A 26,908-nucleotide genomic window follows, 5' to 3' on the forward strand; every position below is an offset into this window, starting at 1 on the left:
TCATTTAAGCAAATTGCACGTGTTTTAGCACGTGTGAAAAAGAGTAAGTACAATTGTCTACAATTTGCACAATAACTAAATGTACATGGCTTGCTGATCAAAACTGACGAGTTGATTCTCAGTAAATTTGTCATACTCTTCACAACTTCTAAACATTCTTTCATTGTGTGAGCCATCATATGCTAAATTATCCATTAATTTATCATAATTTGTCAGACATACATGTATATTCCACAAATATCTGACATGGAATGTGTGTGATGTCTGCTATATCTCTGGCCAGACCCGCAAGAGCGACAGGATTTCCACCAAGAAGATGGGAACTTGTAGTGTTACGTACTGTGAGGAGGTAGAATTTATCGTTTTTTTTTGTTTTTTTTTTACAGAACTACCGCAGGTTTTTTCATTGTTGCTTTTTTTTTTTTTTTTCATGGATATCATTTTGTGGCAATTTACTGTTCACTATATATGACTTTACATGTAAGAAATGTGTAAAAATGGACATGCAAATGTGAATTTTCTGTTTACATGTAACATATTGCTACAAAAATAAATTTACTGTATACATACAAATATGCATATCCTTTTTCTGTGTCCTACAGTATTGTACAGTACTGACTTTTCCCAGTAAACTTTTACCTGCTGTTGAAATCGGTATCTAAAAAGCTCAGTGTGATACACAATAGCATTCAACTTGACAAAACTGACATTCTTGTATAGTACAATAAGCAGTCAGTGTCAACAAAATAGTAGAACATAAATGAAATTTGTATATAACAAACATTTCCAGGTTTGACTGCCATGGTGAAAAAAAACATCTAAACATTTTGACCAGTACGGCTCACATGATGACACAAACACTTTTAATTTTGGTGGCATTGGCCAATTTACTGACACAATAACAAGGATTTGAAGCATGAGTGAAATGTTTTGCGTGAGTTACTACATTTTGCAGACATGCAATAGAGTTGTGATGTCCCATAAAATAGTTGTGACAATTGCACTTACAGTTTAGAGAATGATAAGTCTGTTTCAAAAAATTAGCCAAAGCGATTGGGAAAAACTGCAACTTGTCGTGGTTTGTCGTGTTCTCACATTTTGTTTTATTGCAGGATCGCCATTTTATTGTTTTTATTTTAATTTGCACCAACAATATGTATACTTCATGCATGCAAATCTTGACTTGACAGATTACATAATTATAGAGTTTGTCACAAAATCGTATAAATAAATCCCCAAAAATTCAAGTCTTCCTCAGAACACTCTACTAAAAACATATAAAAACACTCCCAATAAACATCAAATGTGCAATAAAATTTATTTTTTATGTATTTATTTGCACAGGGTGTTACTATTCAGGTCGTCATCTGTGTGTTTCACAGACTGCATACTGTAAATAGTACCGTTAAGATAACTTTGATATTTTGGGGGTGTTTATCTGCAAGGTTAAATGATACTGATAGTGCATTGCTTCATCAGTTGATACTGGTCTGTAGTGCTGGGGTCTAAGTGAGTAATATAAATGATGGGTGCTCGCCTTTAGCCATTACAATCAGGCATCATGAAACTTGTGATCTTGGCTTTGCTCATTGCTGGTGGTAAGACGACTTTTTGTTTCTACTTTAAAAAGAAAAAAAAATATGTTGTACTTTTGATTCTTTTTTGTTTAACGTTTATCTGTTAAACAAAAAAGCCTTCTAAAAATATTTATGGTGAAAATGTTACAAATTAATTAATCACATAATACATAACTGCAGCCAATTAAATCTTTATTTGTGTTTATGCATGCGTTTTATCCTGAAACAGCTTACGGCTGTGGGCGACCCACCTACGATCCTCTCCTCTCAAGGGTGGTGGGTGGAAGTGATGTTAAACCACACAGCTGGCCATGGCAGGTACTATGAATACTGTTCGCTAATCTAATTCTTAAATGCTCTGTCATCAATTAATAATTTTAAACAAAGTCATATATTCTAATTCTGGATATTATGAAATCATTTTGACTACATTAGTGCTAATCCACTAATTCCAATGGCTCCTTCTATGACTTAACATCTTCCATAGCCTCATAATACATTTTTAACTAGAAACTTGCGCATCCACAACAACTTCCCATTTTTATGCATACTGATATTTCACTAAATTACTTGGAATTAGCTCCAAGTATCTGCTGGAATGCTCATACCAAGTGAGGACAGTTCAACACTCTTCACCTCTTTTTGCTTTGTACTTCCATATTTCAGGCATCTCTCCAGTACAAGAGTGGCTCCAGCTTCTACCACACCTGTGGTGGAACCTTGATCTCCAAGGAGTGGGTGATGACTGCTGCTCACTGCATTGGGTATAGTTGCTCTTCATGTCAAAAATAGGCATTATGAATTGAAACATAATGCTGAATTTCTTTCATTGGGAGAGCAAGAGTGCAATAATAGTTTTCATATGAGCTGACTTGTATTGTAAGATGGACTGAAACCATGTCTTTTGTGCTTTTGCTGAGCAGCAGCCGTACTTACAGAGTCTACCTGGGCAAGCACAACCTGCCACTCGCCAGCGAGGCTGGCTCCATCGCCATCGCTCCTGCCAAGATTATTGTGCATGAGAAATGGGATTCCTATAACATCCGGTCGGTTCTTATCTTATTCTCCTTTCCTTATTTTTTTCCAACCAGCCCAAGTATTTTGTTGGGGAACAGAAGCCTAACCTGTTTTGTGAATGTGTGTTCCTCAGCAATGACATTGCCCTGATCAAGCTGGAGACTCCAGTGAAGTTCTCAGACACCATCTCGCCTGCTTGTCTGCCTGATGACGGTGCCATCATGCCCAACAACTTCCCCTGCTATGTCACTGGCTGGGGACGCCTCTGGAGTAGGTGTCTTTCTTCTACTAAGACTTATGAGTGTTATATAAACATAGCATCTGTGGTGTATTACAACAAGACACTGTACAGTGGGATTCAAAAGTCTGAGTCCACGTTGAAAATTTGGGATTGAAAATCTAATTTAAACCTGGAAACAACCAGAAACTTTAAAGAATGAAAAAGACTTCCAGTCTCAACGGACACTCCCCGTTTTGTCTCTCTCTCCCCAGCCAATGGTCCCATTGCTGATATCCTGCAGCAGGCCCTGCTCCCTGTTGTGGATCAACCAACCTGCACTAGGTCTGACTGGTGGGGCTCCCTGGTTACCAATCTCATGGTGTGTGCCGGTGGAGATGGAGTGGTGTCCAGCTGCAATGTAGGTTTGATGCTCATTTGATATTTTTCAGGGCTATCTCTGATAAACCTTCTCAAATTTTGTCCTAGTATAGAACAGATGGAACAGATGTACATTCCCAGTCAACAGTATGGACCCACCTTCTTATTCTTTATTTGTACAGTTTTCCACATATAATAGTAAATAATAGTAAAGTCATAAAAACTATGAAATAACACATGGAAGTATGGGAATTATGTAGTGACCAAAAAATGTTAAACAAATCAAAACTACCTTGTATATTAGCTTCTACAAAGTAGCCACCCTTTGCCTAGATAACAGCTCTGCACACTCTGGGCATTCTCTTAACCAACTTCTTAAGGGGCCACCTATTTTTAGTAGGTGTATTTAAATTATATTTAAATAATGTTTTCAAAAAGTTTTTCAAGATCATGACAAACAAAAATTAAGTATGTCCAAACTTTTAACTGGCAATGTACTGTATTATGTAATGAATTTGTGAAGAATCGATTATAATGCATTACTCACTGGTGCAGGGTGACTCTGGTGGCCCTCTGAACTGCCAGAGAAGTGATGGCACCTGGGATGTTCACGGTATTGTGAGCTTTGGCTCCAGCTTGGGCTGCAACTACCCCAAGAAACCCTCTGTCTTCACCCGTGTCTCTGGCTACATTTCCTGGATCAACGGAGTGAGTTGGAGGCCACACTTTACATAACTGTTACTCAATTTTTGGCTTTTCCCGAAAGCATAAGATATTTACATTTTTATAATGTATTACATTTTATATTGACATGTTTAGATTAAGTTTTTAATCTTGCCTCTTATTTTTTTCAGGTGATGACCTCTAACTAAATTGTGGGAGACACAATCAAAATCAACATCATAAACAACAATACTGTAAAAACAACAACAAACATAAAACGTATAAACATGAAACATATTGTAATCAGTTAAACAAGTTCAAAACTCTTGGGCATAAATAAATAAACAAGCATTATTTTCTCATGTTTTCTTGTTGTTGTTGTTCTTATTATCAATGGCATAATGATGATTATTATTTTATTTCAATAAAATATCTAATTAAGATATTTCTTGTTTTGAATACATGTTGAGCAGTAAGTGCATCTAGAGACAGAATTACTCCAGATTTAAAATAGGCATGGACATGGACGGAATAGGTGGCCTACTTTTCAAATGGTTGGATTTAATAGGTAAAGAATGAGGCATATTAAACACACACACACACACACACACACACACACACACACACACACACACACAACACACACACACACACATGTTGGTGCAGCTATCATTATGAGGACTCTCCATAGACATATTGATTTATATACTGTACGAACTATAGGTTCTATCCCCTAACCCTACCCCTAAACCTAACCCTCACAAAAAACTTTCTGAATTTTTACATTTTCAATAAAACATCATTTAGTATGTTTTTTTAAGCGATTTGAATTATGGGGACACTAGAAATGTCCTCACAAACCACATTTATAGCATAATACCCAGTTTGTGACTTAAAAAAAAGTCCTCATAAACCACTTAAACCTGCCCACACACACACACACACACACACACACACACACACACACACACACACACACACACACACACACACACATTTAAAGGGATAGTTCACTCAAAAATGAAAATTCTCACATTATATTTTCACTTTCATGCCATTCCAGATGTGCATGACTTTCTTCTTTCTTCTACTGAACACAAACCAAGATTTTTAGAAGAATATCTTTGCTCTGTCAATGCAAGTGAATGGTGTCCAGAACTTTGAAGCTCAAAAAAAATCACAAATGGCCATAATATTATTGGTCACTGAGCCACTGTTGATGTGACAGGCCTGCATGGAGGAAACATTACAATGTGTGCTGCCATAATGTGGCTCAGCCACATTCCCATCACTGGGCCCTATAACACACAACATCTCCTCAATTTCCTGGAAACTCTTTACAGGGATCTCATTCCTGTGAATGAGAGGGGGTTGGTAAGAAATGACTTGCCAACGTATGTTATAGTTTGGGACAACGTAAATTTCCATCGTTCAAATACAGTCAGAGAATGGTTTGTTACCCACCCACGTTTTTTGATTGAGTTTCTCCCACCATACTCCCCATTCCTAAATCCCACTGAGGAGTTATTTTCTGCATGGAGATGGAAGGTGCATTGCAAGGGAGGATATCAGGTGTGATGTAGATGAAATGTTGCGGCCAGACAGAGAGGACACATGAGGTTGATGAACTTGCAGCATATTTTCTTTTTTCTTGCACATATTGTAGTTCCTGAATTTTGCTGTTGTATATATTTTTTTCTGTACAAGCTTTCTTTACGTATTTTTGGTTGGCTGTAAAGTATGTACATACAATGATGAGAAATGTTTGAATAAATGTTTTGTTGAAATTATAGTGTGTGCCATGACTTTTTGACATCAATACTATTCAGCTGCTTACATATACAATGTTAGCAATTGGACAGTATTACATAGTGGGTAACTATCACACTTTCAGAGTACACTGTCATTTGACAGAGTCTTTGCATTTTGACTGTCTTGGTCTTATAAGCTGTTTTTCTCATAGGGACCGACTGATTGTCCCCACAACGTCAAAAATATCAGGTTTTACTATCTTTAGGGAATACCTGGAGAATACCTGGAGACACACACACACACACACACACACACACACACACACGTGTGTGTATGTGTGTGTGTGTAATTAAATTATGTCAATTCGTTTTTGTTTTGTTTTTTGGCAACCGTCAAGGACCACTGCGTCCCGAACTGTTGCTCCTTTCCCGGCGGAAGATTAAATGGACTCGGTGTTGAAGGCGGGGCTCCACGGGCCATAACGTTACCATGGCACTCATACACAACCTACTGCACAGTACATGCAGGTGGTGATAGCAACATGACCACAAGCGGCCCGGTAGTACACAGAGTTTGGACAAATGCAGACGAAAACTGAAACTGGTGAGCTGACAAGACAATCTTTGATCGTTAAAATCAATCTTTTAAATTGCTGGTGCTTTGTACATCTTTGTACGCAAGTAATCAAAGATTTTAAAATGGAGACATTCAGCAAGTCAACAAAGTTTTTCTGTGCACTTCAGGTTTAGGCTGCAGTCAGTTCATTAAAGTACATGTACTACATGTATTATTCAACTATTAAAATGACGTGTTTCTGTCTTGAACCATATCATTACTGTAGTAGTCAATTAATTTTCCCAATAGGCTGAAATGAGGGGCTACCTCAAAACATTAAACTGGGTATTTAAACTCCAGCCTAAAAGCACTTCTATAGGAAGACACAAGGACTCTGATCTCTGTCTTCAGGTATGTTACTTCACTAACATATTAATTTGACTTTTAATTATTTAGTGATTATACTCTTTAATCAGAGATATGATCTGATATGACATGTATTGACTCTTGATGGACATGTCACTGTGGGATATTGTCTCTTTGGCTGGAGAGCACTCTCCGTCTGTCTATTCTCTTCTACTCAGAATGGTGGGGTGGAAGAGTGTCATGCCACTATTGACTGGTGTGAAGCGGAGAGCTGCTACATTATCCGGGACCTGAACTCTGCCCATGGCACTTACGTCAATGACTGTCGCATACACAATGCCACTGTGCGTCTCTTTCCGGGAGACCAGCTTCACTTTGGCTACGGAGGATCAACCTATGAGCTCTCCATTGACAGCGAGAAACCAGTAATATTTATGATATGATTGAACATAGGCATGTGATTACATGTATTTCACATTTGAATAGTACTTTGTATTGACTTGTGAAGTTCAAATTCAAATGTACGGGTATTATAATTGTTGATTCTCATCAAAGAAATTAGACCTGCAATGTGCAAACTCAATCATTTTTTGGGGGGAATTTAAATATTCTTTTTTCATCCTCACATAAAGAACCATTATTTTGCAAATTCTCCTTTGTAACCAATTTCTGGTGCTTATGTTTTGCTGCTTTAATGTGAAAACCATCTCACTAATTTAAAAATTTTCGTCTCACTCCACAACCAGTTTCCTCTTCTCGCTGCGCAGTCTCCCACTCCCCAGGCCTGGGTACGGGCTCGGACTCCCTCTGTTACACCCCACCCTCCCACCAGACCTCGCCCCATGAGCGCCGGGTCCAAACGGTGTCACATTACACCTGAAAGCAGGACCCAGTCAAACAGACCAGGTAACAATTATTGTCAGCACAAATTATTTTGTGTTTATATTTTTGTTAGTTAAATTACTTCATTTTTAAATCATGATCCCAAAAGAATATTTGGTTTATTTTAATTTGTAAACCAGCATTTGAGATTGAGACAATGAAAATGAAAATGAAAATCAGATGAGTCCAAGCTATAATTGCCATTATTTTAAATGTGGAATGTTGATTGTGTCTTTTTACAGCTTTTTACTTTGCTTTATACTAGGCATATATTGCATATTAGCATAATATTTGCACAAATTTTTGCAGTATCCAAATACCATACTAACTTAGTTAGAATAAACAACTCTCTATATATTTAGTTATATATTTGACATTTCTTGTTTATTCTACTTTTTTCTTTCCGCTTTAAGTCCCTAATATTTAATTTATAAATATCTAATTTATAATTTCTACTATATTTTCCTATTATATGTTAATTGCTAAACGTCAGGTGGACACACAAAGTAAAAATTTAATGGTACAGTATAACCTGTTACCCTGCGCAAATGACAATTAATATCTTGACTTGACTGCAGGGAGCTGGAGTGGTAACACAGGAAGAGGATGTAGTAAGACTCTACCTCATAATTCTCAAAGCATCCAATTCTTGCCACTGAAAAGGGTGAGTGCCGTATCCTGTTTTAAATACTTCCCTCTAGCCTCCCTTTGTGGGACTTTTATATGGACATAAAACATTATATGGACATTATAAGGCCATAAGACTGCTAGTGTTAATCTTCCAACTGTATTATTTCAGTAAAATTGTACAATAAGGTTGTACTTGTTATCATTAGTTAATGCATTAGGTATCATAAACTAACAATGAACAATATATTTTTACAGCATTTATTAATCTTGGTTAATGTTAATTTATGAAAACACAATTGTTCATTGTTAGTTCATGTTAGTTCATAACATTAACCAAGATTAATAAGTGCTGTAAAAGTATTCTTAATTGTTAGTTCATGTTAACAAATGTTGTTAAAGGTGCTATATGTAATATTTTTACTGTACTAAATTATAAAATGACCATAATATGTCATTAGAAAATTAGGAAACATGCTAAGTTGAAGTACTGGCTTCTCCAATAACAACGCTACAGCCAGTATGTTCTACTTTGACAATTCCATTCCGGGCTGGAATTTCTGTTTATGTTTTGGCCTGTGTGATCCTGGCCACTGCCCACTCACCAATAGTATTTCGACACCACCGGGTTGCCAGATTTGACAAAGTTTGCAGGCAAACATCACTGCGTGCTGCAGCCATGGAAGCCAGCAAACGAACTTGATCAGAGATAACAGATTCCACCTGACCTAAAAAGCCTCGCCATCTGTCTAAAAAGCACCATGACCAGAGGCGTAGTAAAACAAGGATAAATATTGGAGACATTTTTGCTCATTCTGGCAACCCGCATGAGCTCCGAGTCTGGGGCGGGGCAGACAACTCTCCAATATTTTGAATTTGGACGGCAGTACCCATTTCAAACGCTTGTTGTCAATCTTACATATAGCATCTTTAACTAATGTTAACAAATACAACTTTATTGTAAAGTTTTACCATTTTTTCTGTCAGGAGTTGTGGTTGCATTGGCCGGGAGAGGGACTTGATCATGTGCCTGTGTGCCTTGAGAATGAGTCCCAGAGGAAAGATGATGTGATCATGGCCCTTAAGGAGGAAGTGTCAGCTCTCAAGCTCCAGCTGTCTCAGAGCAAGCAGGCTGATCCAGAGGTCAAGCACAGACTCCGCTGCCTGGAGAGTGACATCAAAGAGAAAAAAGATCAGATACAACAGCTAAAAGTTCAGGTATGTTATATCAGATTCTGCTTAGGTTTCTTTGTTTTTGTTCTGCCTATCTGTCTATCTGTATAATTCTGTGTTCTGTGACTGGGTAAGGTCCCTGAAGCTAGGAATTGTGTGTGTTCACGTCCCACCTGGGTCATTGCTGAAAGAGATGGTGTGTAAATACTGTAGAGGAATACCTCTTCTTATGCTAGTGTTCTGCAACCAAATACAAGCATCTTTTTCATGTAATGTAACAGAGAGTTTTTATACAACAGAATTCATAGTGCACTAAAATAGAAAGTAAATCTGGGATTAAGAGGCATATTTCTGCTGGAAAACAAGACTGTGATAGCAGGAACTTCATTTTGTGTCACACTTGAGATGCAGACATAAACACATATTATTTAAGGGATGACACATATGGGACTTGAACCCACAATTCCCAGTTCCAGAAGCTAATGCCTTATCCATTAGGCCACTGGGCTAAAATACACCATTATATGTTGTATAATTTATTTATTTATTTAATACTATTTGTGCTTTCTTCACTAGGGAAAGTCTTTTTTTTTTTTTTTTAACCCAGATACAATACATATTAACAAATTAGTTTAATGTGCTATTTAATTATTATATTGCTGTCACTTTGTATATATACATTATATATACTGTACTGCCCTTTATCCTTTTAGCTCGGATGGGCCTTTTAGCAAAATATGAATAACTACAGTCTTGACCAACACAAAATAGGTATCGTTTGAAGGCTTAGAAGCTCTAATTTACAATGCATGTAGGCATTATGACCAAAACTGAAAAAAGTGCTTTGAAAATGGCAGACAAATCAGTGTTCCATTTTGATAATTTATTAATAATTTTGCACAGTACATATTATTGTAATCAGCAAAATTATCAAACTCATCAAATAGTTATGGGTCATATGTTGTTGGAAAGCTCTCAATGAGTAGAATACAACCAGCAAATTCGTTTTACTCACAGACAAAAATATAGCGAGGAATAGCTAAGTAAACTGTATGTCTGTTTTTGGGGGGGGGGTTTTCCCCTTTTTCTCCCAATTTGGAATGCCCAATTCCCAATGCGCTCTAAGTCCTCGTGGTCGCATAGTGATTCGCCTCAGTCCGGGTGGCGGAGGACGAATCCCAGTTGCCTCCGTGTCTGAGACAGTCAACCCGCGCATCTTATCACGTGGCTTGTTGAGTGCGTTGCCACGGAGACATAGCGCGTGTGGAGGCTTCACGCCATCCACCGCAGCAACCACGCTCAATTCACCATGTGCCCCATGTGATCACCATGTGATAGGTGTTTCTCATATGTTGCGTTTTCATACCATTACTTGGAGGAGGCCATTATCTTTCAAACGAGCCCACACACAAGGTAATCGGATGCATGGTCTTTAGATATTTGACACGAAGCACAATTTGCACAGTGCACACAGCATCTGGCTATCTGGCATCTTGCAATCTGGCTGAAAACATGTTAGCTTTCCTGGATGAGATGACATCATATGAAATGATGTAGCATCATGGAACTCTAAACCTATCGGATTGGCTCAGATTGGCTCAGATCAAAGTCATCCATATTTGGACAGAGGGACATGTGACTGATGACTGGTGCCACCAGTAGATGGCGCCAAGTACATGACACAGACACAGTGATTACTCAAATTGCACAGAGTGAAACTCATTCTGTGAAATCTCATTACTAAATTCATGTCTGCATGCTATGCAAACTTTTAATCATTGTTGTGTTTGCATGTGTAATTATTTCTTATGTACAATTATGTATTATTTGTTTGGAGAGGCTTTTGGACACTTCGAGATATTTTTGGACACTAGGATAAATTATTTTTGTAATGCTATTACTTTTGATTACTTTGTCATATCACTGAAACAGAAAATCTTTGAAAACAACCTCAGAGCTTAATGGGTTAACTATGTTATAGATGCTGGAGCTTCAGAGGTGTTCTGGAGAGATGCTTGGACAGGCTGTGTCAAAGAAAGACCTGAAGATCAGCAGTCTCTCAGAACAGCTGGATAAACTGAGAAATGAAAATAACTCATCTACAGGTATGAGGATGATATATATGTGTAAATCTCACAAAAACGATCAAGAAATGTTTGGGTCATATTTTATTCGGCAAAACATTTTAATGCAAAATTTACTGCCTTTAATGTATGCCAGTTTTACGTAATTTTTAAAATTGTGTCTGTACAGGATAATTTTAATTACTGTATTACAGTACTTTTTGTAACACTTTGTTTTATTTCTATTTCTGATCCAGCATTGGTTAGCAGTTTGCAGAGAGATCTAACTGCTCGAGAGAAACAGGCTCTTAAACTAGCTGCTGAGGTGGACAAGCTCAGACAAGATGTGAGACACAAAGATGCCAAGCTCACAAACTTGGCGGACAAGGTTCTAGCATCCCTCTTCTTCCACAGCCACTTAGTGTAGCTCTGTAGATCGGTGCTTGTGTTTGTATGACACTGTTTCACTGTTTAAAGCAGGTCTGCTTTATTCATACTCACAAAAAGATAACAGTTTCTCTCTTTGATACTGTTTTTTTAAAGTTGAAAGAGACCCAGAAGCATCAAGATGAGCTTCTTGCCAGGCAAAGCAATGTAGAATCCCTCAAGAAAGTGAGCACTTTTATACTCACTCACTTAACCCTGATGTTTGCACAGTCATGTAAACAGATTTTCTTATACACTACGAACCAGGTGGGACTTGAACCCACATTCCCCAGCTCCATTAGGCCACTGTGCCCATCATGACTCTGTTCTCCATGTGTTTATTATACTGTAGGAACTGGCCTCTCTGCTCTCAGAGGTGGACAGACTGAAGCAGCTCCACCAGCAGACACAGCAGAGAGAACATAGAGTCCAAGCAGAACTCAAACAGACACAGTCATGGGTGAGTGAGCTACAGACAGGAACAACAACTTGGTATGGCATCTGTTCTGGTACCCATTACTCTGATGTTTTTGAATTTCTTTGAAGTTTGACAGTTTTCGTAAGCAGGTCATCAAGGCTGCACATCTGAACTCTGACAAAGAATCAGACCAACAGGTAAGGCATATATCACTGGTGATATATCGTAGGGTTGATGTCAGTGGTTGAGGTACTTCCCTGCTGGAGAAAAATGTAAACCAACATAAGCTGGTTTGCTGGTCTAGCTGGTCTCCCAGTTTAGCCAAGATGCTGTTCAGCTGGATTAAGTTGTCAGAAAGCTAGTCTCCCAGTTTGATGAACTGACTAATACCCAAAACCCCTCTTAAAACTTGCAAACCAGCTTGTCCAGGCTGGGAGACCAGCAAACCATCTTTGGCCTTTTTTTCCGCAGAGTTATTTCCAGTTATATTCCATTCTTGAAGACTTGCTTGATCTGTTGTAAGTAGATGTTTTTTTTATGTTTTGTTTTTTTTCAAGGTGTTGGACTGTTTATCAGAGCTAATGGAACAGATGGAGATGTACAAAACCAAAGCGCATGAGTTTGAAAAGAAACTCAAAGAGGAAAGTGAGAGACAGAGTAAAATGTCAGAAGAGACCCAGAAATTCAGAGCCAGACTAGAGGAATGTCAGGTATGAGTTGACGGTACTGTTAAAATAAAGCATTAATTATGCTTTGTAGATCAAGCAAATATACCATTGGAAAATGACATTGTAATCTGTAATGTTATATGTTTGAGTTACATCAGTGCAAAACATTTTCTACAGTTAAATAATGTTTCTTTGCATTTGTATGCAGAGTCGTTTACAAAATGCATGCATGGCAGATGCAGTGCAAATGGAAATATCTGCGCTGCAGGGCATGAGTTTGAGTCCTGCGCTCAGCTGGGTTCAGGAGCATTCGCTCTCAATACTTAACCTCCTGCATGTACTACAGCATACAACTGTTCAGAGGCTTCAGTCAGCAGGGGTAGATGTGTCAGTAAATACTGGAGGTAAGAGAAAGATGAAAAATACCAGAGGGATCCCAAAGGACTAGACTTGACTTGAAAATTGAAGTGCTTATATTGAATTCACTATATAGTATTATGAAAATTAAGTTTTGAAATTATTTTGAAATTCAGCGCACTTCCAAGAGAAATAAACCATTTTAGTCATGCTCATGGATGTTTTAAAAGATTTTACAAAGCAGTTGGGGGGTAACACTTTACAGTTAGGTTCTACACTCACTGAGCATTTTATTAGGCACACTATGGCCTTTTACTTTTGTAGCCCATCCGCCTCAAAGTTTGAAGTGTTGTGCATTCTGAGATACTATTCTGCTCACTACAATTGTACAGAGTGGTTATCTGAGTTACCGTAGCCCTTCTGTTAGCTCAAACCAGTCTGGCCATTCTCCATTGACCTCTTTCATCAACAAGGCATTTCCGTCCACATAACTGCCGCTCACTGGATGTTTTTTGTTTTTGGAACCATTCTGAGTAGACTCTAGAGACTGTTGTGCGTGAAAATCCCAGGAGATCAGCATTTACAGAAATACTCAAACCATCCCATCTGGCACCAACAATCATACCACGTAGGGCTGGACGATATGACGATATATATCGTGGAGATGATATAAAGTGTCAATCGATAGAGATTTCTCTATATCATGTATATTGCGAAATGTAAATATCCATGTGTGTATCTATCAGTGGAAAGGGCTTCATGTGAGACTGACAGAATTTAGGAAACGTGGACAGGGTTTTCATGACATAAACATTTTTTTGGCAGCCACCTAAGCAAATTCCATGACATTCATCTCACGTTAGGCACTTCTTATGTGCTTAATATGCTTCTCATCTGACACGTGCATGTGTTTCATATGTGTGTTGTGCCCGCTATCTCTGGAGCACGAAAGTGCGCACGAGTCCAGTTGGCTTCCCGGTATTTACATGAGAGCGCAGAGTGGGGTCACTGGCACTTCTAAATCATTTTTGACCCAGGAAAATCATGATAAACATCTCCACAGAACAAGACGACTCCTAAACAAGTCAAGAAAATTAAGAGGAGCTTGTTATTAAAACAGGTGCGACATCTGTGGTTTAGGTTCACAAAAGCCAACGCAGAGCATAACAACGTAATCTGCAAACTGTTTCACATGATACCTTCAAATACAAGCAATTTGTTTTACCACCTCAAGTGAAGCACGCAAATTAATATTTGTTTAGTTTTTTTCATTGTTTGTTTTTTGCAAGAAGTGTTTATATTTATTGAATATTTATTTTCTGCAAGAAATGTCTACATAATTTTGGATATTTTCTGCAAGAAGTGTTTTTTTTGTTTTTTTTACTTATGCATTATTTTCTTTGTTGCATTGCTTTGAGAAGATCTTGGATTTCTTGATGAAAGTTTATAATAATAATAATTTTGCATTAAGTAAATGCTGTTAAAACATAGTTTATTGTTAGCTCTAGCTATTGCTTTCATTAATGATAACATATAAAAACATATTTTTATCGTTTTTATTTAATTAGTGAGGAAAACTTTCCGAAAAGCAGAAAAAAAGTTTGATAAACTAATGCATTTATTTGTCTCCAGGAGTGTCAGCTGCCTTACAGATTTTGTGCCAGGAGCACAAGGACAACCTATCTGAGCTCAGGAATCTAAAGGTATAGCAACAAAGCATTTCACAAATGTTTCAAAATCAAATTAAGACATCTACCAAATGGATACAAATGAATGCAATTTCATAAAAAAAGTAATTCCACGATTCTCAAGAAACTTAACTTTACTGCATGAGATGTGTTGTGACATTTGGATTTCACTGTCTTTCTTTCCTGTACTAAAGTCAGAGATACAAAGGCTTCAAGACAGAGAGATGCAGAGCAGAGATCTTCACAGCAGACTGGAGTCTATGCAGAAGCTGCTGGAGACGGAGAGGCTACAGGTGCTGCTTCCTGTCTCACAAAATCACAGGCAGTCAAATTTCACTCCAGACCTCATGAGGGGATGGTCTCATTTAGACTGTCATTCAACTTTTTCAGTTTTTGTAATTATAAACCAAACTCATCCTAGTACCAAGAGAAATTCAGATATCCATGACAGTGTTTCTGCCAATGGACTCCAAACTGATTAAATTAATTTCCTGAGCAGAATTCAGTACCAGATATGACAGAATTAAAATGATATTTTTTAAACCTGTTAATGCTGCAGGCTGCAGAGTCACAGAGTGTCTTGAAAAACACACTGATGAGGCAGCTGGAGGAGGTGAAGGCTGATCTACACTCAGTTCAACAAACAGAGGCGAGTTAAAACAAATGAATGTAATTTAATTTGTCCCCTGAAGCTGCTGAAATTAAAATGTTATTCTCCTAAACTCCCTTCACATAGTGTTTGGAGGAGCATTTGTTACCTGAATCTGGTTTCTGAGTTTTTTTAGTGTACCATTCAGACACTTTCTTGTATTTTCATTGTGCAATAATTTGTCATTATTGACACTGTTGCCTTCCCAGGATTCCTTGCGCAGAGAGATGGAGACACGCAAGGCTGAGTGGCAAACCAGTATAGAAAAAGCCAAGGTACAAGAGGTAGAGCTGAAAGAACAGCTGCATGAATTACAGCACAGAGAGGATGAGAGGAAAGAGATGATGGAGTATGAGGAGAAAGAGGTGAAGGCCCTTCAGAGAGGAGCTGAAGAGGAGAGAGAGAGACACCGAGTGGAGGTGGAGGAATACAGGGAGCAGGTGCGACAGCATGCATTCACCATCGTTGCCATGGAAACACGAATAAACAAAGCCCAGCAGAGTCAGGAAAGATGGAGAGAGATGGAAGAGGAGAGAGACTCATTAAAGGAACAGCTCAAGGGTGAGAACAGACTCTCATTTGTAGTACAATGAGAATTTCTTCATTTTCTGCTTTTATATTTCTGCATGATTAGTATTGCAAACATTATTATTAACTACCAACAAATTACTTTTGATGTCTCTGCATATTAAGCTAAAATAGGCGAAAGTATTTTAACATGGAAAAAATTACACCCTTCACCTTTAAATTTTTCCTCATTCTCACAAAAATAAAGGAAGACCCTGATGTAAAAGAATAAATAACTCTTATTTACATCAGGGGAATTCCCCTGATATAAAAGAATAAATAACTCTTATGACTCTTATTTTTTTGATTTAAATGTTTGGCCTTGGCACCTGAACTTTCTGGGAGAGCGCGGTGACAACATTTCCTCATTCTCACAGAAATAATTTTGACAAGCTGCAGTTCCATGTTTTACCCATAGAAGGCAGTGTATCAGACAACCTGGTATTTTACTGAAAGCAACTCGAGAAACAGCAGTTTATGTGTCTTACAGTCCAACATACTGTATTTTTTTCTTTGCTCATTGCTAATGTTTGCCCTTGTTGAACTTGTTGCACAGAAGCGCTGAGGCGAGTGGAGGAATTTGAAAGCAACTACACATCTTACACATCAGAAAAAGAACAAGGACTGGAAAAGACCATAACATCCCTCAGGTAAAATACAGCTCCCCTGAAGACCTGACGCCACATTGCTCATAATTACTCATTTAAAGGTGCACTAAGTAATTTTTTCTTCATTAAAAAAGCTGTACTCCTTAAGAAATGAATTGTAATTTTGAAACATATGTAGGAAAACATGACCGCTCACATTAAAATGAAGACTCCAGTCATATCAGTAACCTTATAAAAGCTGCTTTATTCTACATGGAGGGGGTCTGCACATGGGGGCTACCATGTTAGATTCACATGACCAGCCAAATACTACTTGCTTAATCTCAGTAACTGTCCTGTTATTTGACATTTTCACTCATTGATTAAAGTAATGATGGCTGACTGTGAATTGTGTATTTTTACATTGGCATCAGTAACTGAAAACTATTGCATTTGAATGATGCTGCATCCAGGGCAGGGTTACACCAGCTGTGCGTAAGTTCTCACTTAAGTTGAGACGTAAAGTTCACACTAAGGGCTTAGTAACTACTAGTTAGTTTGTAAATAAGTCAGTGCTTAATTTGGTTGCACCACCTGTTCTTAAGGCAAGACTTAACTAGTATGTCGTAAACTCTGTAAAGTAATGCATAGTCGCATAATATGACGTTTACCTGGAATTATCCTATAAGCAGCCTTCAAAATTGTACAGAGAAGTGTTAAAAAGCAGTGAATTTCAGTTTGATCTTGTTATGGTTGATGTTCAAATCTTGTTTGCTCACATAACGTTGTTTGTCAGCTGTAATAAATTATATCCCCATTGAAATACAGTACGTAATGAAACAAGATTTAATTAATGGTATATTTAGCCTATGTAAATAACAATATTCAATAACTGTATATAAAATGAATAAGGGGCAATAAATGAATAAGTAGTAATACAACAGGCTGGAAAAATAGACATTTATTCATTTTAATATCTATTTCGTATGCTGAAACTTGACACCTGGTGGCATACACAGGAAAGTGCACTGTTAGATCGGTTTCATGCTGAAGAAGTACGTTTTTTACATAATGTTTTCTCCTGTAAATTTAAACGCGTGTTATGCAACATCATCATATATGTCAAAAGGACTGAAGCCTGTCAACCAAAACATGAGCTTATTGATGTCATCCATCTGTTACTCCTGGTCGGAGGCTTCTGTAAATATTTAGTTTATATGTAGAGTTACGTTCTACCTAACTTTAATGGTGCCACCAGCCCCAGGCCACTAGGTGTCAGTATAAGTCTAAGACGACATGAACAAGAAATTAAAAATAAATGTAGTGTTCAATTGCTCTTTAATAGAGCTGTTCAGGTTGAAGTCCAAAACCCCGTAAGAGAATTCGCCATCGGTTCCCTCTGGATTTTCCTATGGATTTTTATAATGGCATTGGATTTATGAGGAAAATAAGGTCTGTGGTAAACATTACTTGACGATCCGTGGATGTTTTGTTCTACAACATAAATTACACAGTCATACCTCAAATGTGAATTTTGAAGCATATTGAATTGCATACTTAAAAAAAAAGAAAACACGCCGGCTTCAAAATTCACATTTAAGGTATGAAAATGTGTAATTTATGTTGTAGAACAAAACGTCCACATATCTTCAATTAATGTTTTCCACAGAACTTATTTTACTCATATTTTGAAAAAAAAAAAAAAAAAAAACATTAGAAAAATCCATAGGAAAATCCAGAGGGAACCTATTGCGAATTAGCCTTCCGGGTTCATCTACAAATTGATGTCATAGCTGAACATAATTACTCTGTCACACCGTAGACCACCACACTTCCGGGTTCTTTCGAGCATCAGATTTCAATGGTGGATATGGGCAGCGCTACAGTTTTAATCATCTTTTAAGCATTGTATAATGTAATAATGTTTGTTGATGTTAATAAGAGTTATTATAAAGGGATATCTATGGCTTACAGTGAAGAAAGAATGTTGGTTCTTTCTGAATTATCAGGAATTATCAGGAAAAACAAGATTTAACTTGATTCAATATGCCTGTATGACTGTCGGACATGTAACAGGTTGATAAATCCACACCTCAAACGCTTAACACACTTTTAAAGCCCGAAAATGTGGCATATATAAATGAAAACTACCATCAGACATGCAATATACATCTTTACTGCCTATATTATTTTTTCACATACAGTAAATAATAACATTTGACTTCAATATCATCATATTCCTTACTCAAACTTGATAACTGTCATTTTCGATTTAACAGTTGTTACATAAAATAAATGCAAAGGCACCATTTTAGCAGTATGACTTTATTTTTATTCGCATATCCTTTCACAAACAGTAGCCTCTGTACTGTGATAGTGAGTACCGTTCTTCCTGTTAGACTTTCCATGGGTTTCGTTCATATAAGATCATTGTTGGATCATATTTGACCTCTTATCTGTCACAGCTGTTGCACTTTGGAAATTAAAAACAGCCGTTTGTGAACGGAGATTGTGCGATTTATTAGTAAAAACTTCATATCCACCAACAGCAGCTGCGGGTCAACTCAAGTAGGTATAGCTGCAGACCTCCAAATGGGGCAGAATCTCCAGAAGAGGGCAGGGTTACTCCAAAAAGGGTTTGCGCCAACTCCAAAAGGATTAAGTTTAGGGAAAGGGTAAGGTTAGGGGCTCCCTATATTTTTAATGGTGATTTGGAGCTCATGCCCCTTTTTGGAGCTATGCCTGCTGCTATAAACTTCTCGGTCAGCTGGGTCTAATATAGCAGACATTATATTTTTCCTGACCCAACGATCCTGATGGAAATTTAAAGAAGAGCAAATCTCCAGTAATCTGTAGGAATTGTGTTTTAACCCCACAAACAACATTGTTTAGGCATTTTCAGCTAAATTTTTGCGAAGCACCTATTGAACGGAACTCTTTTCTGGGCTGCAAAAAACCCGGAAGTGGTGGAGTGGTTTGTTCGTAACAGTAACTAAAACCATACTTAATAATTCTAAAATTTTCAACCATTTGACCTACTTTGCAATCCGGTAACAAATGCTGTATATATTATTCTATTGACATGTAGGTCAATTATTTTTAGTTTAGCTGTTAATAGATAGGACTCAAGGCTGGACTCAAGATGGCACCGAGTATGGCTGCTGCGTTGTGAGCTCCGACACAACATTGTAGTGTTTTGTTTGTTTTGTTTACAATTCTTATGTTTTTTGTCATGGATGTTGTCTGCCTTATTGTCTATGACAGACAAACACTTTTGGACATTGGTTCCGCAATTACACACCGTAAACCACCACAATTCAGCCATTGAACCCACGGGGTTCTCCGTGCACCGAGCGGACAGAGTGAAAGACCTCTCAGGTAAAAGCAGAGCATGTTTTATGATCAACAAATCCTGGTGTGATCAGAGGAACGTACATTCTATCAAGTCTTTCTGCTCTCCTGATCTGGAATTTCTCATGCTTCTGTGTCGACCATTCTGGCTACCGAAGGAATTCACAGCGGTCATTATCACTGCTGTGTACATCCCGCCACAAGCCGACACAGACCGGGCACTCAAGGAACTGTACGGGATTATAAGCAAACAGGAAACCGCACACCCTGAGGCCGCGTTCATTGTGACCGGGGACTTTAATAAAGCCAGTTTCAAATCAGTCGCACCAAAATACCACCAACATATTAGTTTTAACACACGAGGGGACCAGGTTTTGGACCATTGCTACTCTCCCTTCCGGGACGGCTACAAATCCCTCCCCCGCCCACCATTTGGCAAATCGGACCACTCTTCCATTCTGTTTCTGCCCGCTTACAGGCAGAAACTGAAACAGGAGGCACCCACCCTCAGAACAATCCAGTGCTGGTCGGACCAATCAGACTCTATGCTACAAGACTGTTTTGATCACGCAGACTGGGAGATGTTCCGGTCCGCCTCTGATGACGACATCGAGCTTTACGCTGATAGCGTAACGTGTTTCATCAGAAAGTGCGTAGAGGACGTCGTTCCGACCAGAACAATATGGATCTACCTGAACCAGAAACCTTGGATTAATAGCAATGTTCGCGCGGCACTTGATGCGCGGACCTCCGCTTTTAATTCCGGGAATGCGGAGGAGAATAAACAAGCCAGTTATGCCCTCCGAAAAACAGCAAAACATCAGTACAGCAAAACATCAGTACAGGAACAAGATTGAAGGACAGTTCAACACCACCAACTCTAGAAGCATGTGGCAGGGAATTAATATCATCACGGACTTTAAAGAGAATAAAAACTCCACCGTGAACACCGCTGCCTCTCTCCCAGATGAGCTAAATAATTTTTATGCTCGTTTCAAAGGAAATAACACCACCCTCACGGAGAGAGCTCTTGCGGCCAAAGCTACAGAGGTTAGTTCACTCTCCGTCTCTGTAGCTGATGTAACCCGACGGGTGAATATCCGCAAAGCCGCGAGTCCAGACGGCATTCCGGCCGCGTCATCAGAGTGTCCGCGAACCAACTGGCTGGTGTTTTTACGGACATTTTCATCCTTTCCCTCTCTTTGTCTGTAGTCCCCACATGCTTTAAAACGTACACCATTGTGCCTGTTCCAAAGCAATCCAAAATCACTTGCTTAAATGACTGGCTTCCAGTTGCTCTGACCTCCATCATCAGCAAATGCTTTGAGAGACTAATCAGAGATTACATCTGCTCTGTGCTGCCTCCATCACTAGACCCATTGCAGTTTGCTTACCGCAACAACCTCTCCACTGATGATGCCATTGCATCTACAATACACACTGCTCTCTCCCACCTGGAAAAAAGAACACTTATGTGAGAATGTTGTTTGTAGACTACAGCTCAGCATTCAACACCATAGTGCCCTCCAAGCTTGATGAGAAACTCTGGGCTCTGGGCTTAAACAGCTCGCTGTGCAGCTGGATCCTGGACTTCCTGTCAAGCAGACGCCAGGTGGTTAGAATGAGCAGCAACATCTCCTCATCACTGACCCCCAACACTGGAGCCCCGCAGGGCTGTGTTCTCAGCCCACTCCTGTATTCTCTGTACACACATGACTGTGTGGCAACACACAGCTCCAATGCCATCATTAAGTTTGCTGATGATACGACGGTGGTAGGTCTGACAATGATGAAACAGCCTACAGAGAGGAGGTGCACACTCTGACACACTGGTGTCAGGAGCACAACCTCTCCCTCAACGTCAGTAAGACAAAGGAGCTTGTGATGGACTTCAGGAGAAGAGATAGAGAACACAGTCCCATCACCATCAATGGAGCACCGGTGGAGAGAGTCAGCAGCTTCAAGTTCCTGGGTGTCCACATCACTGAGGAACTCACATGATCCATCCACACTGAGGCCGTTGTGAAGAAGGCTCATCAGTGCCTCTTCTTCCTGAGACGGCTGAGGAAGTTTGGAATGAACCGCCACATCCTCACACGGTTCTACACCTGCACTGCAGAGAGCATCCTGACTGGCTGCATCTCCGCCTGGTACGGCAATAGCACCGCCCACAACCGCAAAGCACTGCAAAGGGTGGTGCGAACTGCCAGACACATCATCGGAGGTGAGCTTCCCTCCCTCCAGGACATATATACCAGGCGGTGTGTGAAAAAAGCTCGGAGGATCATCAGAGACTCCAGCCACCCGGGCCATGGGCTGTTCTCACTGCTACCATCAGGCAGGCGGTATCGCAGCATCAGGACCTGCACCATCTTCATGATAGCTTCTTCCCCCAAGCAATCAGACTTTTGAACTCTTGATCTCCCATGATCAAAATACATCAGCACTGCACTTTATTACTCTTACTCTTATATCTCACACCAGACTGTCATAAATTATATTATTATTATATTATATTCTCTCTTAACAACACACTGGCAACTTACTATCAACCGACAGCCTGAATGTCAATACAGTGCAATACAACCTACTGTACATTTTATATATACTATATATACTTTTTTATTGTATAATGTGTATTCTATATTGTGTGTATTGTATACTGTACATTGTATGTTATTATTTGTAAATCTGATGTTTATTGTAAATTGGTATATGTTCCATCACTGTCACGACTACTATGTTGCTCGGAACTGCACCCAAGAATTTCACACACTATTGCACTTGTGTATATGGTTGTGTGACAGTAAAAGTGATTTGATTTTGATTTTGATTTGATTTGATTTAATATGTGTAAAGTGACTGTGATAAGGACTGGAGTGGTCACAAGGAGAATCACACCAGAGAGAGGGAATGGCATTCCAAAAAATATGTTTAATCCTTTAGAGGTGCAAAATGTGCAAATAAATAGTGTTTTAAAAGCAATCATAAAAACAAGATTACATAAAAAAAAAAAATATATATATATATATAAAAAATAAAACACAGTCTAAAAACTAGATCTGTTTTAGGTACTAAAACAGTACCAACTGCCCTCCCTAAACATTAGAGGCCAGAGTTTTTGTTGCTTCAAACGCTTGTCTATCTTGTCTTTCCCCCTCTAATGGCGGCTGGCTTAAATACATGATTTTCCCACCACAACTAATTGTAACATACCATTATCTTAAAATTAACCCTCACCTCCTCATTCTTTTTTTTACATTGATTCAACTTGATTAAAAAAAAAATAAATAAATAAAAAACAAGATACATTGAATTAACATTTCAATTCAACTATTATCCCTCCCCAATCACCAACCCCAACGAACATCCCCATGGTCACATATAAGTACACACACACATACACACACACAAAAAAGAATAATAAGAGAAAAAAAAGAATATATAATCATACACATCTAAAACTACGCCTCTCTCTCCACTGCCCCTCCCCAAGAGTCCCCCAAAAACTCAAAATAACTGCCCCATTTCCCATCAAATGAATCCCAGATCCCCAGCCTTCTATATGACACCTCCTCGAAGGCAGCCACCCTCCCCATCTTTGCGCATCACTCCCGAAATTAGGGTGCTCCAGCCGAATTCCATCCCCTTAAAATAATCTGACTGCCTGTCCCCTATTTTGATGACCACCATCGCCCAAAATACAGAGTCTGGGGAAAAACTATGCTACTCCCAAAAATAGTACAGAGCAGGTGGCGCAGCTGTAAATACCTAAAGAACTGAGATCTGGGAATCCCAAAATGTTGAACCAAATTTTCAGAGGATCTCAACACTCCACTCTCATATAGGTCACCGAGCGTATTAACCTGCCTCACAGTCCACTCTGACCAGCAGAAAGGGGACTTATTAATATATAATTTTGGTTTCATCCATATGTTCGAGGCAACATTTAAATAAATGTCCGAATTAAACACTCTGGACACTTTTGTCCATACTGAGTGCAAATGTGAGATAACGGGGTGTTCTCTGTCTGTCACTCACTTGATGTTGTATCAATGTAGTGACACTAGGGGACATTAGGGGTTCGATCTTGAGAGCCCCAATCACCTTTGCTTAAAGTAGAAAAGGCCAATGAGAATTGGCGAGTGGAATTTGCATGCCACTCTCCTCCCTGGACATACGGGTATAAAAGGAGATGGCGTACACCACTCATTCAGATTTACGCTTACGCTGCTGGATTTTATGGCGCATATCAGTACTCACCCTCGCACGGTCGAGTGTTGTGCTTCGGCTGCCGAGTCTACAGGTGCTAAAAGAGTATATTCTAAAGAGTATATTTTCTACTAAAAGAGCTCGCAAAAAGACGGCAATCGTTTGTAAATATGGCCTTTCGCCTTTGTTCTACTGGATGTGGCTGTTATCTCTCCCCTCCGGATAGCCAAGAAATTTGTCTCGAGTGCTTGGAGCGCTAGCATGCCGAGGCAGCTTTCGTGAAGGGGTTATGTTCTCATTGCGAGAACATGCCCATAAGAACTTTGCGGTTGCGGCTCACTTCCTTCTTCGTGAAGCGAGGAGCCACCGTGGCTGCTTCCCAACCCGGTCCGTCCTGTGCTGAAGCTCAGGCGGCTGGATCGGTGAGTGCCACGGGCGATCTGGATGAAGACATGGGAGCGTTTCTGCAGGCTCAGCCCCCGTGGACCACCCATTCCCCAGCATGCTCGTTCTACCTGGAAGAGCTGTCGAGCGGTGTTTCTACGAGGCGGCTGTGTACCTTGAAGTGGCGTCTCTTCATGAACTGGTGTTCTTCCCGTGGGGAAGACCCACAGAGGTGTGCAGTCGGGTCTGTGCTGTCTTTCCTACAGAAAGGGCTGGAGATGGCTGTCTCCCTCTACCCTGAAGGTGTACGTGGCTGCGTTAGCAGCGTATCATGATACACTGGATGGGACACCCTCATGACAGCACAATCTGATCACCAGGTTCCTCAAAGGTGCGAGGAGGTTGAATCCTCCTAGACCACGCCTGATTCCCTCTTGGGATCTCTCTGTTGTCATACCTGCCCTACAGAGAGCCCCCTTTGAGCCCCTGAAGCAGGCCGAGCTCAGCACTTTGTCACTGAAGACGGCCCTCCTGGTGGCGCTCACTTCCATCAAGAGGGTGGGGGACCTACAGGCACTTTTTGTCACCAGTGAATGCCTGGAGTTCGGGCCGGCACACACTCACGTGATCTTGAGACCCCGGCCCGGTTACGTGCCCAAAGTTCCCACCACTCACTTTCGGGACCAGGTGGTGAACCTGCAAGCACTCCCTTCAGAGGAGGAAGTTCCGGCCTTGTCTTTCTATGTCCAGTTTGTGCCCTGCACATCTATCTGGATGGCACACAGAGCTTCAGATGCTCGGAGCAGCTCTTTGTCTGCTTTGGAGGGCAGCAGAAGGGGAAAGCTGTCTCCAAACAGAGGTTGACCCATTGGATTGTGGATGCCATTTCCTTGGCTTACCAGTCACAAGACCTGTCGTGCCCCTTGGGAGTCCAGGTGCACTCCACTAGAGGTGTTGCATCCTCTTGGGCACTGGAAAGGGGGGCCTCTCTAGCAGACATATGCAGAGCTGCGGGTTGGGCTACACTCAATACCTTTGTGAGGTTTTACAACCTACGCATAGAACCGGTTTCATCCTGAGTGTTACGGGGTAACAGCAGGTAGGCCGGGCAGCCGGTTGGGTGTACCGCTTGCATTTACGCCTTTCCCCTGTTTCAAGGTGATAATGTGCTAATTTTCAGGTGAGCCTGTGTACTTGGGCTCAGTGCTCCATACGTGGTGATTTCCCTCTGGGAAATCCCGTGTGACGCGTTTCCACTGTTCGGTTTCCCCTCATGTGAACCCTGTGTTTCCCCTCATCAGAGCTTCGCTCTGCTTTGGCCACTGTTGCTTTGTACCCTCTCCGTAGATAGGGTCCTCCCGGTGGCATCATTCCATATGTAAACTTCCCCATTGGTAAGTCCATGTGAGGTATTCTCCACATGTTAACTTCCCTCTGGTAGGATGTGGTCTCCGTAGTGCCCTTCCTCCTGGAGAGGGAAGAGCACTTCCCAGCATTATTCTAGAAAGTGCTCGGCGGGAAATTGCTTAACAGCAAATATTAGGATAGGCCACCACCTGTAGCCTCCTTGGGTAAGTGCCTCCTCCCCCCTTAACAGGACTAGGGAGATGCCTTACCTAACTCGCTGGAAGGTCTCGACTTGGTCAAGCGCTTGCTGCGAGGCATGCAGTAGCTTGCCCATGTCCACTCTTCTGTACCTTGTGACACGGTTCAGTGCCTGCTGCGTTTCCTATAGGAACCCCTAGTGTCACTACATCAACACAATGTCGAGTGAGTGACAGACAGGGAATGTCTAGATTACTGGTGTAACCTCTGTTCCCTGATGGAGCGAACAAGACGTTGTGTCCCTACTGCTGCGGCGCTGAACCGGCCGCTGACATGGCCGGGACTCTCTATTGGCTCCTCAGCATAAATCTGAATGAGTGGTGCACGCCATCTCCTTTTATACCCGTATGTTCGGGGCGGAGAGTGGCATGCAAATTCCACTCAGCAATTCTCATTGGCCTTTTCTATTTTAAGCAAAGGTGATTGGGGCTCTAAAGATCGAACCCCTAGTGTCCCCTAGTGTCACTACATCAACACAATGTCTCGTTCCCTCCATCAGGGAACAGAGGTTACACCAGTAACCTAGACATAACTTAACTTCTCCGATTAGTTTGATAGAAAGGCTTTGCAATGGCGAAATAGGGGCAAGAACTTCCTGTTCAATACAAAACCAGGGAGGGGCTCTCTCAGGTGGAAGCAACCAATAAGCCAAATGTCTGAGACTGAATGCATAATAATAAAACAAAATCTTGGGTAGGCCTAGCCCACCTTTGTCAATCGGTT

The 26,908-nt window shown here is 40.2% G+C and overlaps 2 protein-coding genes across 2 annotated transcripts in view; both read left to right on the forward strand.

The window, feature by feature from the left end:
- Window positions 1–1,519: 1,519 nt before the first annotated feature.
- On the forward strand, window positions 1,520–4,217 carry ela2 (elastase 2). Its single transcript, XM_051652897.1, has 8 exons — window positions 1,520–1,598; window positions 1,807–1,895; window positions 2,244–2,341; window positions 2,501–2,623; window positions 2,728–2,864; window positions 3,087–3,232; window positions 3,748–3,900; window positions 4,047–4,217. The coding sequence occupies exons 1-8, from the start codon at window positions 1,562–1,564 to the stop codon at window positions 4,062–4,064; spliced, it is 801 nt and encodes a 266-aa protein (XP_051508857.1). The 5' UTR covers window positions 1,520–1,561; the 3' UTR covers window positions 4,065–4,217.
- A 2,260-nt stretch (window positions 4,218–6,477) lies between these two features.
- The window catches only part of LOC127415374 (forkhead-associated domain-containing protein 1-like), a 43,499-nt gene continuing 23,068 nt past the window's right edge, over window positions 6,478–26,908 (forward strand). The window contains exons 1-17 of the mRNA XM_051654094.1: window positions 6,478–6,573; window positions 6,747–6,953; window positions 7,275–7,434; window positions 7,989–8,074; window positions 9,025–9,255; window positions 11,192–11,315; window positions 11,531–11,661; window positions 11,817–11,885; window positions 12,052–12,159; window positions 12,246–12,314; window positions 12,675–12,827; window positions 12,994–13,189; window positions 14,775–14,845; window positions 15,025–15,123; window positions 15,390–15,479; window positions 15,689–16,040; window positions 16,603–16,696. Of these exons, the coding sequence (XP_051510054.1) occupies window positions 6,478–6,573; window positions 6,747–6,953; window positions 7,275–7,434; window positions 7,989–8,074; window positions 9,025–9,255; window positions 11,192–11,315; window positions 11,531–11,661; window positions 11,817–11,885; window positions 12,052–12,159; window positions 12,246–12,314; window positions 12,675–12,827; window positions 12,994–13,189; window positions 14,775–14,845; window positions 15,025–15,123; window positions 15,390–15,479; window positions 15,689–16,040; window positions 16,603–16,696 (2,336 nt within the window). The remainder of the gene's footprint in view (window positions 6,574–6,746; window positions 6,954–7,274; window positions 7,435–7,988; window positions 8,075–9,024; window positions 9,256–11,191; window positions 11,316–11,530; window positions 11,662–11,816; window positions 11,886–12,051; window positions 12,160–12,245; window positions 12,315–12,674; window positions 12,828–12,993; window positions 13,190–14,774; window positions 14,846–15,024; window positions 15,124–15,389; window positions 15,480–15,688; window positions 16,041–16,602; window positions 16,697–26,908) is intronic.

Source organism: Myxocyprinus asiaticus, chromosome 24 (assembly GCF_019703515.2).
Source record: "Myxocyprinus asiaticus isolate MX2 ecotype Aquarium Trade chromosome 24, UBuf_Myxa_2, whole genome shotgun sequence".
NCBI lineage: Eukaryota > Metazoa > Chordata > Actinopteri > Cypriniformes > Catostomidae > Myxocyprinus > Myxocyprinus asiaticus.

Coding starts and splice junctions, on each gene's coding strand:
- ela2 (XM_051652897.1), top strand. CDS start 1,562: ATGAAACTTGTGATCTTGGCTTTGCTCATTGCTGGTG. Junction 2,342..2,500: donor ACTGCTGCTCACTGCATTGG/GTATAGTTGCTC, acceptor TTTGCTGAGCAG/CAGCCGTACTTACAGAGTCT. Junction 2,624..2,727: donor TGGGATTCCTATAACATCCG/GTCGGTTCTTAT, acceptor TGTGTTCCTCAG/CAATGACATTGCCCTGATCA.